This window comes from Papaver somniferum, unplaced genomic scaffold (genome assembly GCF_003573695.1).
Source record: "Papaver somniferum cultivar HN1 unplaced genomic scaffold, ASM357369v1 unplaced-scaffold_107, whole genome shotgun sequence".
Classification (NCBI taxonomy): Eukaryota; Viridiplantae; Streptophyta; class Magnoliopsida; order Ranunculales; family Papaveraceae; genus Papaver; species Papaver somniferum.
Window position 1 is genome coordinate 3,489,826 of NW_020619603.1, and position 11,951 is coordinate 3,501,776.

Consider the following 11,951-nt stretch of genomic DNA (forward strand, 5'->3'; position numbering starts at 1 on the left):
ATGCGACTTTATTCAAGAATCAGTAGAGCCAACAATAATCCTTGGATTGTTCTAGGAGACCTGAACTTTCACTTTATTGATAATGATAATGTTGCTTCTTCGTCTTCATATGGTCTTGTGAATGGTATTATTAAAGACTGTGGGTTAGATGATATTGGTTATATAGGCAAGGATTACACTTGGACCAACAACAATCTAGGTACAGGATTTAAGAAATCTAGGATAGACATGGCCATTGGTAATGGTAATTGGTCTTTCTATTTCCCCAATGTTAAACTCATGCATTTGCCACAAGTTGGTAGTGACCACAGTCCTATAATGCTTGTAACAGATGCCACTGTACCTAAATGTTGGAAACCATTTAAATTTTTCCTTACTTGGTTGAATGATGATAATTTTGCTACTGTTACTGCTAACTCTTGGAAAACTAGTGTTCAAGGCTCTCCAGCATTTCAGTTTAACCAAAAGCTTCATATCACAAGGAAAAATCTTTCTCTGTGGAATAAGGAACATTTTGGTAACATCAATCAAAGAGTGGATAAGTTGCAAGAGGATTTAAAACTACTTCAAGAAGATACTAATATCTCTAATGTTCAAGATAACATCATCAACATCAATATTGAATTGGATAAGTGGCACAAAGCTCAAAGTGACTTCTACCAACAAAAATCAAGAGATAGCTTCATGAAGGAGATGGATTATAACAACAAATATTTTCACACCAAGGCCAATAAAAGGAGAACAAGGAATAATATAGATTCCATACAAGATCATGAAGGTAACTGGCTACAATCAAGAGATGAAATATCTGCACATCTCACTCTTCACTTCAAACAAATCAGCTCAACTACAAATCCACAACTGGAAGAAAGTCTCTACAACATTTTGCCTACTTTCATCACTGAGGATGACAACAACAGACTCACATGTATTCCTTCATCTCAAGAAATCTTGGACACTCTTAGAAGTATGGAAAACTGGAGTGCACCAGGACCAGAGGGATTTCAGGCTGGTTTGTATAAAAGTCAGTGGGCTGTGATAGAAGAAGATGTTTGCTTAATGGTCTCCAGGTTTTTGATTCTAAGCATTTATCAAGACAAATTAACAAGACCTACATCTCTCTCATCCCAAAGAAGAAGAAATCCTTGTGTGCTGCTGATTACGGACCTATATGTTTGTGTAATACTTCATATAAGATCATCTCCAAGATATTGGTGAACAGAATGAAGCCTCTAATGTCCAAAATTGTGTCACATTTTCAAGCTGCTTATGTCACAGGTAGACTCATACAAGATAACACAGTTATAGCACAAGAAATTATACACTCCATGAAGAAAAAAAGAGGTCAGATAGGTTGGTTAGCCCTTAAACTAGACATGTCAAAAGCTTTTGACAGACTAGAATGGCCTTTCTTTTTAAAAGTTCTTCAATATTTTGGGTTTTGTAATGATTTCTGCTCCCTGGTACATCAATGCATCAGTACTACCACACTGTCAGTCATGCTCAATGGTAGTCCTTGTGAAGATTTTACTCCTACAAGAGGTATAAGACAAGGAGACCCCTTGTCTCCTTATATTTTCATCCCAGCTATGGAATTCCTTTCTAGGCATCTTACTGCTGCTCAAGAAAACAAGAAAATTCCTGGTAATAAAGTGTCTGCTCTTGCACCAGCCATCAATCATCTGTTATTTACAGATGACTGTTTGATTTTCACTCAAGCAAACACATCATCAGTCAACAATTTATTGGAAGTCCTTCATATGTTCAGTTCTCAATCAGGGCAGGTCATCAACTTTGATAAATCTGTAGTTTATTTCAACAAGAAGACAAAGTCAGAAGTTGCAGCAACTATCACCAACATTCTTGGAGTAAAAACAATGAATTCAAAAGAAAAGTATTTGGGTTCAGCACTCATTATTGGACATTCAAATCAGGAAGCTTTCAAAAGCATTAAGGAATGTTTTGAATCAAGATTCTCCACATGGTCTTCCATCAATATCTCTCAAGCTGGAAGAGGAATTATGATCAAACATGTGCTCAATTCTATTCCAGTTTATCAAATAGGTACATTCAAGCTCCCTAGTAATTTAATCAGTCAGCTCACTTCCATTAAAAGGAAATTCTTTTGGGGCCATAAAAGTAATAGAGGTTCAAATCCTGTAGCTTGGCAGAATTTATGTACTTCTAAGGATCTGGGAGGTCTTGCTTTCAGAGACCTGGAAAAACTGAACCTTGCACTTCTCACCAAATTAGCTTGGAGGATATGCAATGATTCAGATCATCTAATGGTTAGACTTTTGATCAGTAAATACTTCAAAAAATAAGGACTTATTACATCAAAATATAGAAGCTAAAAATTGTTCTTTCACTTGGAATGGGATCACTAAAGGCTTGAAGATAGTGCAGCAAAACTATTTCATGGAAATCAATAATGGAGAAGACACAAAAATCTGGTCAGACAAATGGATAGAAGGTATGCATCATCCACCCCTTCCACAAAATGACACCTTCAGGTTTTATGGTGAAGTTGCTGAACTCATGATCCCAAACACAAATCAGTGGAATATCAATCTGCTAAATCATCTATTTGATGCTAGTACTTCCATGAAAATTCAAAATCTCTTCATTGATAAGTCTAAAAAGGATGTTATGATTTGGATTCCAGCAAAAGATGGAAAGTTCTCAGTTAAAAGTGCTTACAAGCTCCTCACTAGTGCTGACAGGGAAGTGCAAGTTAATGGTGTTTCTATCAATAAAATGGTTTGGAGAAGATTATGGAGCAGTCGTGCGGCACACAAGATTAAGATGTTTGCCTGGAAGTGTATTAGAGACATTCACTCCACTAAACACAACCTGGCAAGGTATAATGGGGATATGGATAATCATTGTGATACATGTTGGCATTATAATGAGACTATGTAACACATTATTTTTTGAATGCACTCATGCAAGGAAAGTCTGGAAGGAAATTAACATAAATATAGATAATGTCATACAACAATTTCAAACTGCTCAGAATGGGTTATAAGTTGTTTCATGAACAACTCAGTTTTAGAAGAAAGCCTACTATACACTTTCATGATAGGAGCTTGGATGTTATGGAAGGACAGATGTGAAGTGGTTTTTCAGGGAGTATCTCTCAACCCTAATACTATTGTGCACAAGATTTTTTATTATTTTTCTCCTTATCTGCGTGAAATTGCATCGATTACTCCCTCTCATATGAGTGTTAATAATTCTGATTGGAAACCACATTTGAATGACACTTGCAAAATTAATGTAGATGCTTCTTTTGACTTGGATACTAATCAACTTGGAACTGGTCTTGTTTTGCGAGATCACACGGGTACCTGTAATGGCATCAAAGGGAGCTACTCAAATGGAGCTTTAAGTACTGAGGCTGGGGAGTATATGGCAGTGTGAGAGGCTTTATCTTGGGCTAAGGAGAAGCAACTAGTTAACATCCATATTGAAGCTGATGCCAAATTGGTCATACAATCCATAACTGGTAGCACTTTACTAGTTCAATGGGAGAATAGGAACCTAATAAAAGAGATTAAACATCTCATCTCAGGTTTCAATAGTTGTATTTTTTCTTTCGTTGGTAGAATAAACAATCAAGTGGCAGATTCTATAGCAAATTCTGTCAGAGTATCTGCTTCAAACATTGAAGAGTATGTGTTTTTTAACGATGAGTTTTGTAGTCTTCTGGCAAAAGACATGCAAAACAATTTAAGCTAAAAAGCTAATAAAATTCTTTTATCAAAAAAAAAATACAAAGCTTTGGTTGAAAACTAGCAACGACACCCTCCTGAATAGCAATACCTAATCTATAAAAAAACAAATTTACCTACACCATTACTAGCATCATTACTAACTAGACAATTCTTCAACCTCTTAACAAAACACACAATATCACAACTAAGTTCACCCAACGTGGGAAAAGATATAACATGCAAACCATATCCGTGTGAAACACAATTGTCTAAATATTTAGTACGTTTACGCACACTGCATTTGAAATAGCCTGACCCGAAACATAAACAAGAATGCCCTCCCCTGTGAATGGTGAAATTCCGGTGACATCCATACAAACATCAAAAGTTCTTTGGTTGGCTTCCTGGCAGCTTATTTCCCATTATACCAAGGCTATATGTTTATGCCATATTGCTTAGGGCGCTGCTTTGGCGGAGCTTAGTAAGTTTATTTTGGCCTATGCTGACACAACCATCATTTATTGTCCAAAGAAAACAAAGAGCAACTAGAGATGCATTTGGAGGATTTCCAGTCGTATGAACCAAATTTTCTGCAAATTTGCTGAGATTTTGACCTTAATGGGCTGGTTTTGTGGTTTTACTGTTCAGTTAAGCCCATGTCATGTCCCAACCCAATCTCTCTCTATCGTTAAGAATTTGGGGACCATGGAATTTTGGAAGGTGGCTATTTTCTTTTCTTCGTTTTGGTCATTTGTTACCCAACAAACCTTCCTTCGGTTGTCAAGTCTCTTTTGAGATTCCCTACCAATATGAAGACCCACAAATCATGCATCGCCCCATCCTGACACTAAAGACCGGAGGATATTCGCTTATTTACGACAACTTATTTGCGGTGAGATATTTTCAACCGTTAGAGACAAGTCCATAAATATCAACAGAGAATAAAGAAGTATTATGTGTGTGAAGAATTGTAATTGTTCATTTAATTCTTTGATCTTGTTGCATTTTTATTATTTTCGTGACGTAGTAAATCCTTTCTTCCTTTTCCCTGTTCATTATCGTCGTCTTTTTCAGCTTATTCTTTATCCATATTTATCGTCATTTTTTTCGACATATTCTTTATCCATATTTTATCGTCATTTTTTTCGACTTATTTTTTATCCATATTCATTAGTTGTAGATGCTACATGGATTATTCCAACAATGGTAAGTGCATTTAGCTGAATGAAAAAAGAGTTAAGCTGCTTCAGCAATTGGAGAGCACATGTAAACGATTTCAGTTTTAAGATAATTGTCCCAGCGAAGGAATGGTTGTGGTAATTGTAGAAGGTATGGTTATTGACAGGGTCGAACGTATCCTTTTTATTTTCCCTCCAAAACAAAATTTTATTTTCAATTGTTGTAGAAAAATTAGCGACCCCGACGCTTTTGCAAGTTATAATATTTTTTATCAAATATAATCCATGTTAAACAAGTTTACATACCTCTAAAACATATATTTTGAGTTTGTCCACCACCTAACCAAAAAGGAATCTAGCTGTTGTTGAAGCTATCAATGATAAACTAGAGTGTAAGTACCGACTTTTAAGACATTACTTTGATGGGTGACAATCTTCGTGCACAGATAATTGTTGACATATTTATTCAATTATCAGTTGAAACCTTTCTCATATGATATATGGGAATCTCTTATCACTTGATAACGCAACATTTGATGAGATCCATTCGCACGAAGGATTGTGGATGATCACAATACTTTTATAACAATGATGCTAGTTTTAAGGTAAATCTAGGTTTTTTAATTACAATATGACTTGCTAATGTGGTGCGAGTAATGCGAGAGTGTCGAATTGTAGAGAGTAAAATAAATAAGAAAAGTCAAAAAAATGTGAGATTGTTTTCACTAAGAAAACAAAGATTATTTTTCTTATTTATTTACATGCAGTATTAATTTTTGTCTTCAACATACGTGTAATTTTAGTTTTATTAGCTTATTATATTACAATGTAACAAGTTTTATTGTTATTCATAAGGATTATCTTTCTAACAACCTTTTAACACTCTTATAGATTTTAATGTATTAAGAAAGAGGGAGGATCCATGGATACTCTTGGATGAACACTATCATATATGATTTGTGTCATTTTCTCCGTAAAACACAAACGATAATGAATTAAATCTAATATTTTGATGGTACGTTCCTCTTATGGGGCTCTACATTCCTACCAAAAATGACTACAATTCGAGATACCTAACCTCACAATCTACCGATCTTAATTTCAACTGTTAACTTTTAACGACCGAGATTCAAAGGGGTAGATGGTGGTGTTATACGTCTCGAATTGTTCTCATTTTTTATAGGAATGTAGGTCCCCATAAGGGGAATGTATCATCTAAATATTAGATTTAGATTCATTGTCGTTTGGGTTTTGGGGAGAAAATGACACAAATCATGTATGACAGTGTCCATCCAAGAGTGTCCATGGATCCTCCCTCATTAAGAAAACTCAGAACCGTGTGAATTTTCATTTCTTATTTATATTTTTGTAAATTATATCCTCATGAGACTTAACTTCTTTCTTCTTTAGCATTTATTTACCATTGTAAAGATATGGTATGGATCCTCCAAACATGTTGAAACTATGAACACTAAGATGAGCCCTTTTTTCATTCATCACTTCATTTGAAATTTGTTTAATAATTTGTATTTGCAGAGATTACATTACTTAATCGGGAGGGTTGAAATAAACGATGTTAAGTTTCCTGATGTCATTAATAAGTTATCAGCAAAAGATACAAAAAAAAAACAAGTTTGTTAATTACAATGGACACTTTAAAAAGAAGAGTAATAGTTTTTCTAGTAATCATGATCGTGATTGGTTGAAATAAATAATGAATGTCTTAAAGGTGGGGGCAATGTTGGTTGTTGTAATTTCCTTTCTAAACGGTGATGAACCTGTAGTTAGAAGATTCGAAAATCGACTCTTATACTCGTTATTTGTGGATTTATCGACGGATTTTTTATTACCCAAGTTCGAACTTTTATCATGTTGATTTGCATTTCAATAGGGTGCCTTGCATTTAGTTATTTATCTATATTTGGACGACCAAAGGGAGTCCCTATGTGATGAAAAAACCAAAAATATCAGTCACAGAGAGTGTGCAGAGAAAATATAATTGAAAAAAATTTCACCAAATTGAGTTACAATTTGAGATAGGTATACAAATTGTCAACAATTTCAATCAAATGAACAGATTAACAGTTCCAAGTTATTTGAAAACTTCATTAAATAAATCGGAATCGATTGAAAATCGAACACCATGGCAAAAACTTGAATGGATAAGTTTCAGTTAAACGGTGAAGATGATTGATTTTCAGTGCAGATTTCTACATCAGAACCCTATCTCTATGAACCCCATTGAATTTCATTAAGAAGAGTTTCCGAGCAATAACCAATAATTGTACACCAACTAACTAATTTTATATATTAATTATTCTAATAACAAGGTATCTTGCAACATCGATTGATCAATGAGAAAAAAGAAAAACAGAGTTGTTCTTCGACTGTTCGGGTAGAGAAGATGAGTAGCGAGTCAGGTAGCGATTCACTTGCTTACAATTTTGATATACAGTAGTTGTTTCCACCCATCCCTAACTAAACATGTCAATTTCAAATATCAAATTTGTCTCATGCATACTCATTTTACCACACCTAGAAGGAAACACAGAGGTCCATCACCACGTACCAAGTAATAAAATGTGGTGTTAAAAAAAAGAAGAGAAAACAATGACACGTTTGGTCGGCCTTTCAATGTGGAAACACAATCATATAGTAGTAGACATGTTGCCACACTTTTAAATTAAGCCAAATTTTTATTCTTAGTACTCTTGCTATTCTTTGGAGTTTGAACACTAAGATGAGCCCTTTTTGCCATACTAAGAGGAATTTGCTGCATTGGTTGTGGCGCCGAAGATGCATTAGCTTCCTTAGAAAAATATAGAAAAGTACAAATAAATTTCATATTATAGTATATCTAACTTTAGTTTATGTAGCTTCTTTAATGGCCAAGCTTAGAGTGACCAAGTTTAGATATCTATAATTTTAGTTTTGGTATTATTTCGTTAACTCATATAAGAAATGTGGAGGGGGACTACTCGCGGAGCCGTAAAGCTTGTTTGTGATGATGCTTACTGGACAGCCAACCAAAGGGATAACATAATAATTGTGGAGGCAGAGTAGTAGGAACGTCTCTAGTTCCTTTTTCCTTATAGTTCAATTATTATATGTTATTATAGAATGTTTATCAATATCCACTTCTGTATATATTATGATGATATTATTTCATTTCTAATACGAGGTTACTATCTCATTAAGAGAATTAAAATATATTAAGAAGACTTTGAACTATCCGAATTACTATTTCTTGTTTAATCTTTTATTAATTATATTTTAACATCGGAAACACATGTCACGATTAATTTGTTTAATGCAAAAAGAAAATTGTATAGATATATTAGGACTTCTTTTCCCGAGATACCGTAGTCAAGTAGTGGGAATGTACTTTATAAGCAACTGGTGAGTGTTGCTTTTTCATCTAGAGGTTTTCTTCTTCATTTCAAATATCATGTGACTTGACTACATTAATTTCTTTCTGCTAAAAGACAGTGTGACCGGGATTCAATAATTCCTTAGAGAATACTTCAAAAATTGTTACATAACATAGTTTTTAAGGAAACCTAGGTCTTTAGAGAACGACTCTAACTGCAACTAGCAAACATAAGTGCCATGATTGAGATTTTAGTTTGCAAAGAGTCCTCTATTTATAATGATGAATAAAGATAGGTAGCTTACAATCAAAGATGAGTTTGTGACCTAGTTTCCATATTTACGAATTACTTTGAAACCAAGTAAGATCAGCTTCTCAATTTAGATTCATTATACAAGCACATGGAAAGTTTTCCTTGGATTACAAAAAAGAATGTGCACCCGCGTATTTATCGATATAAGCTATGTGCAACAAAAAGTTATCCCAAGGACAATGGTTAAGTTGTCTGTGAACCATCAAGGAATCATAAAGTTAAGTATCTCTCAAAGACTAAATTAGCTTCTGAACTATCCAAAATAATTTGTAAACAAATTGTTGCCTTGGAGTTCTGAAACTTTTGATATCCATAAATTCACAAACTATCCAAATAAGTTTGCGTACTTAAGTTACAAGAAGTGTCAATGAATCTTGTGAAATCAACGAATTTGTGTAAGTGAGTTAATAAGAGAATTATTCATTAAGTATTTTATTTATATGATCAAAGTTCGTGTACTGACCAAATCGGTTCTTGAACATAAATATGACTTGATGTTTATTATCAACTTCTTACGCAATTACGATATGTTGAACAATAAATTGTTCTCAACCTATTATGCGACAAGTATTTATTGAATTTATAATTCGATATTTATCATGTACTAGCTTGAACTCGAAATTCCGTTTTTACAATATTCATCGATTATACTAGTCATATGATATTGTCTCAGAAGATAGAATGATAAAAACTATGAGTAAATAGGATAGTCAGTCTTCACATACATTTGTTGATGAATTTCTCATAGATGTCTCCGTTGTTAATTAGTCTTCAATCTTCAACGTAGATTGGTGAATTATGATACTCAACTAACATGAACAACGGTTAATTGGTACGTGAACCATCAAGCAATCATACAACAAAGTCAACTAGAGAAACAAGATCACATGTTGAAACTTATGGTAATTTTGAACCTGCTATATGTAGTCTCATAGCAAGAGACCAAAATTTCAATTACGGATATAAAATGTCTTATTTTATAAAAAAAGCTAAAAAATAAAAAATCAATTCACAAACTGCCCAAAATAATTTGTGAACAAATTGTTGTTTTAGAGTTTTGAATTTTTTTATATCCATAAATTGGCGAACTATCCAAATCAGTTTGTGCATTCAAGTTCCAAGTAGTGTTCATAAACCTCTTTAAATCAACCAGTTCACTATCTGACCGAATCAATTTGTGCGCATGAGGTAATAAGAGAATAATTCATCAAGTATTTTATTTATAAGCTCAAAGTTCGCGTACTGACCAAATCGGTTCCTGAACATAATTCTAACTTGATGTCTCTTATAAACTTCTTACACAATTATAATATGTTGGACAATAAATTGTTCCCAAACTATTATGCGATAAGTTATTTATTGCTTGAATTTATAATTCGATATTTATCAAGTACTAGCTTGAACTTGAAATTTCTTTTTTTGCAATATCCATCGATAATACCGGAGTCATACGACATTATCGCAAAATATAGAATGGTAAAAACTATGACTAAATAGGATAATTAGTCGTCACATACATTTGTTGATGAATTTATGGCAGATGTCTCCCTCGATCTTCAGTCTTCACAGTCGGTCGGTGAATTCTGATATTTAATTCTATTCCTATCCGAGACTGACTTTAGTAGACTATAAAATATAACGTTGATCAACTAAATTTGGCAACAAACTTAACATACCGAAACTCTTGAGTTTTACCAAGCGACACTACACAAACATCCTAGAAAAGTTAACTTTTTTGCTTCTAGAAGTCATTCTCAAATTTTATTCCTTACCTAGTAAATGTCTTTTTTTTTCTTCTAGAAGTCGAAAAACAACTTTTAAAATAATATCCAAACACTAGCAAACTGTTTTTGCTTATGATTTATGGGATTAATTATTATTGCTTTTTCATGTACCCACATACTGGGAGGAGGGTGTCCCATACTCTATCCGTATCAACTTTGAATCACAATGACATTCAATATAGTTAGTAATGTTAATTAGAAATTAGTTGTAACGACCGGTCCAGATGAAACCACTTAGAATATTATTAGTGTCTATGAAAAAAAATACAATTATTAACAAAAACAATCGTACAATTATTCGATCCAGGGTAGTTCTTAAGAATTAGAAGGCTTGATCTTTCGGGATTCGGAGGCCACTTCTTTTTCTTTTATATATATATATATTTTTTTTTTGGATCATCAAACCTCAAGTATTTCATTCCAAAAGAAACATTTACATGATGGTTTTAAAGAGAACAGGTACATCATAACATGAAACGAATAAAAAGAAAGATACAAAACATAAATATATCGCGAAGAGAAAGAGCGATCTACCACGATAACACCCAAATCTTGTACTATAGATTGGAGAAGGAATGGTATACGAAACTATAATTCGACCATTTTGACAGATTTTTTCTTCTTAGAATAGAGATGCTCCTATGACAGAGGAGTGGTATGCCCAAAAATTCTTCATGTGCAACTAACCCGAACTCAAGATCTATTTTTCTGATAAAGAAGAAATTGATCTCCGCCCTTGCCGAATCTCCGATGTACTTTTATCAAGAAAACCAAACACGAACTAATCGTTAGAAAGAAACATTATAAAAGTGTAGATAAAATCGCCCAAATAGCGAAGATAAAAATCGCTCTAATAGCGAAGAAATTATTGAAAACAACAAAAATAACTAAAAATAAGAAAGATTTTCTCGGATCTAGCCCCTAAGAGCATCTCCAACAGAAGGTGAAAATATTTTTTTTGAATGACACATGGATTTTAGACCACCATTTAGTATAAAATCGTCTTCAATGGTTAGGTCCTACAAATTAGGAGGGATCAAATACTAAATACGAAGGTGTTAAAGAAAGTCTTAACTACACCTTCGGGATGACCCTTAACTAATTCCATGTCATCAATTTTATTCAAAAGAATAATTTTTAATATGGAATCAAGCTAAATGTTATTTTTTTAATGTTTATCTAAATCTAAAATACAATGTATCACCTTGACTACTGGAGATGAGTTCTAATATAAAGGATCTTATTAAGATCCACGGATAAAATCTAAATAAATGGAGGTCTAAAAATGACATCCACGTAGGATTTTTTTGACCTACTGTTGGAGATGCTCTAAAAGACTAAATCTGAGCAAATGAAGTTGATGGGGATTTCTCTAGTTTTTGAGAAGTGAGAGAGAGAAGAGAAAAGTTTTTTTTTGTTTTGTTTTTGTTTTTGTTTTGTCAATTGATCCAATCTTATACCGACATGCCTTGTTATCAAAACACTCTTTTCCCAGTGCAAATTGTGGCCAGACCCGGCCCATAAAATAAGGCTAAATAAACTTCACACCCAAACCCGTCAAATACAAAGCACGCCCTCCAAATTTAATTC

The 11,951-nt window shown here is 33.5% G+C and overlaps 1 protein-coding gene across 1 annotated transcript; it reads left to right on the plus strand.

Annotated features, from left to right (window-relative positions):
• Positions 1 to 3,423, plus strand: LOC113327892. Its single transcript, XM_026575012.1, has 4 exons — positions 1 to 1,070; positions 1,223 to 2,304; positions 2,390 to 2,896; positions 3,284 to 3,423. The coding sequence occupies exons 1-4, from the start codon at positions 1 to 3 to the stop codon at positions 3,421 to 3,423; spliced, it is 2,799 nt and encodes a 932-aa protein (XP_026430797.1).
• Positions 3,424 to 11,951: the final 8,528 nt, after the last annotated feature.

What these genes read in the sequence shown, in the direction of transcription:
- LOC113327892 (XM_026575012.1), top strand. Translation starts at nt 1, where the DNA reads ATGCGACTTTATTCAAGAATCAGTAGAGCCAACAATAATCCTTGGATT. An exon ending in AATGGTTAGACTTTTGATCA is followed by an intron (nt 2,305 to 2,389) that starts GTAAATACTTCA and finishes GGATCACTAAAG; the next exon opens with GCTTGAAGATAGTGCAGCAA. An exon ending in GGATAATCATTGTGATACAT is followed by an intron (nt 2,897 to 3,283) that starts GTTGGCATTATA and finishes AAATTAATGTAG; the next exon opens with ATGCTTCTTTTGACTTGGAT.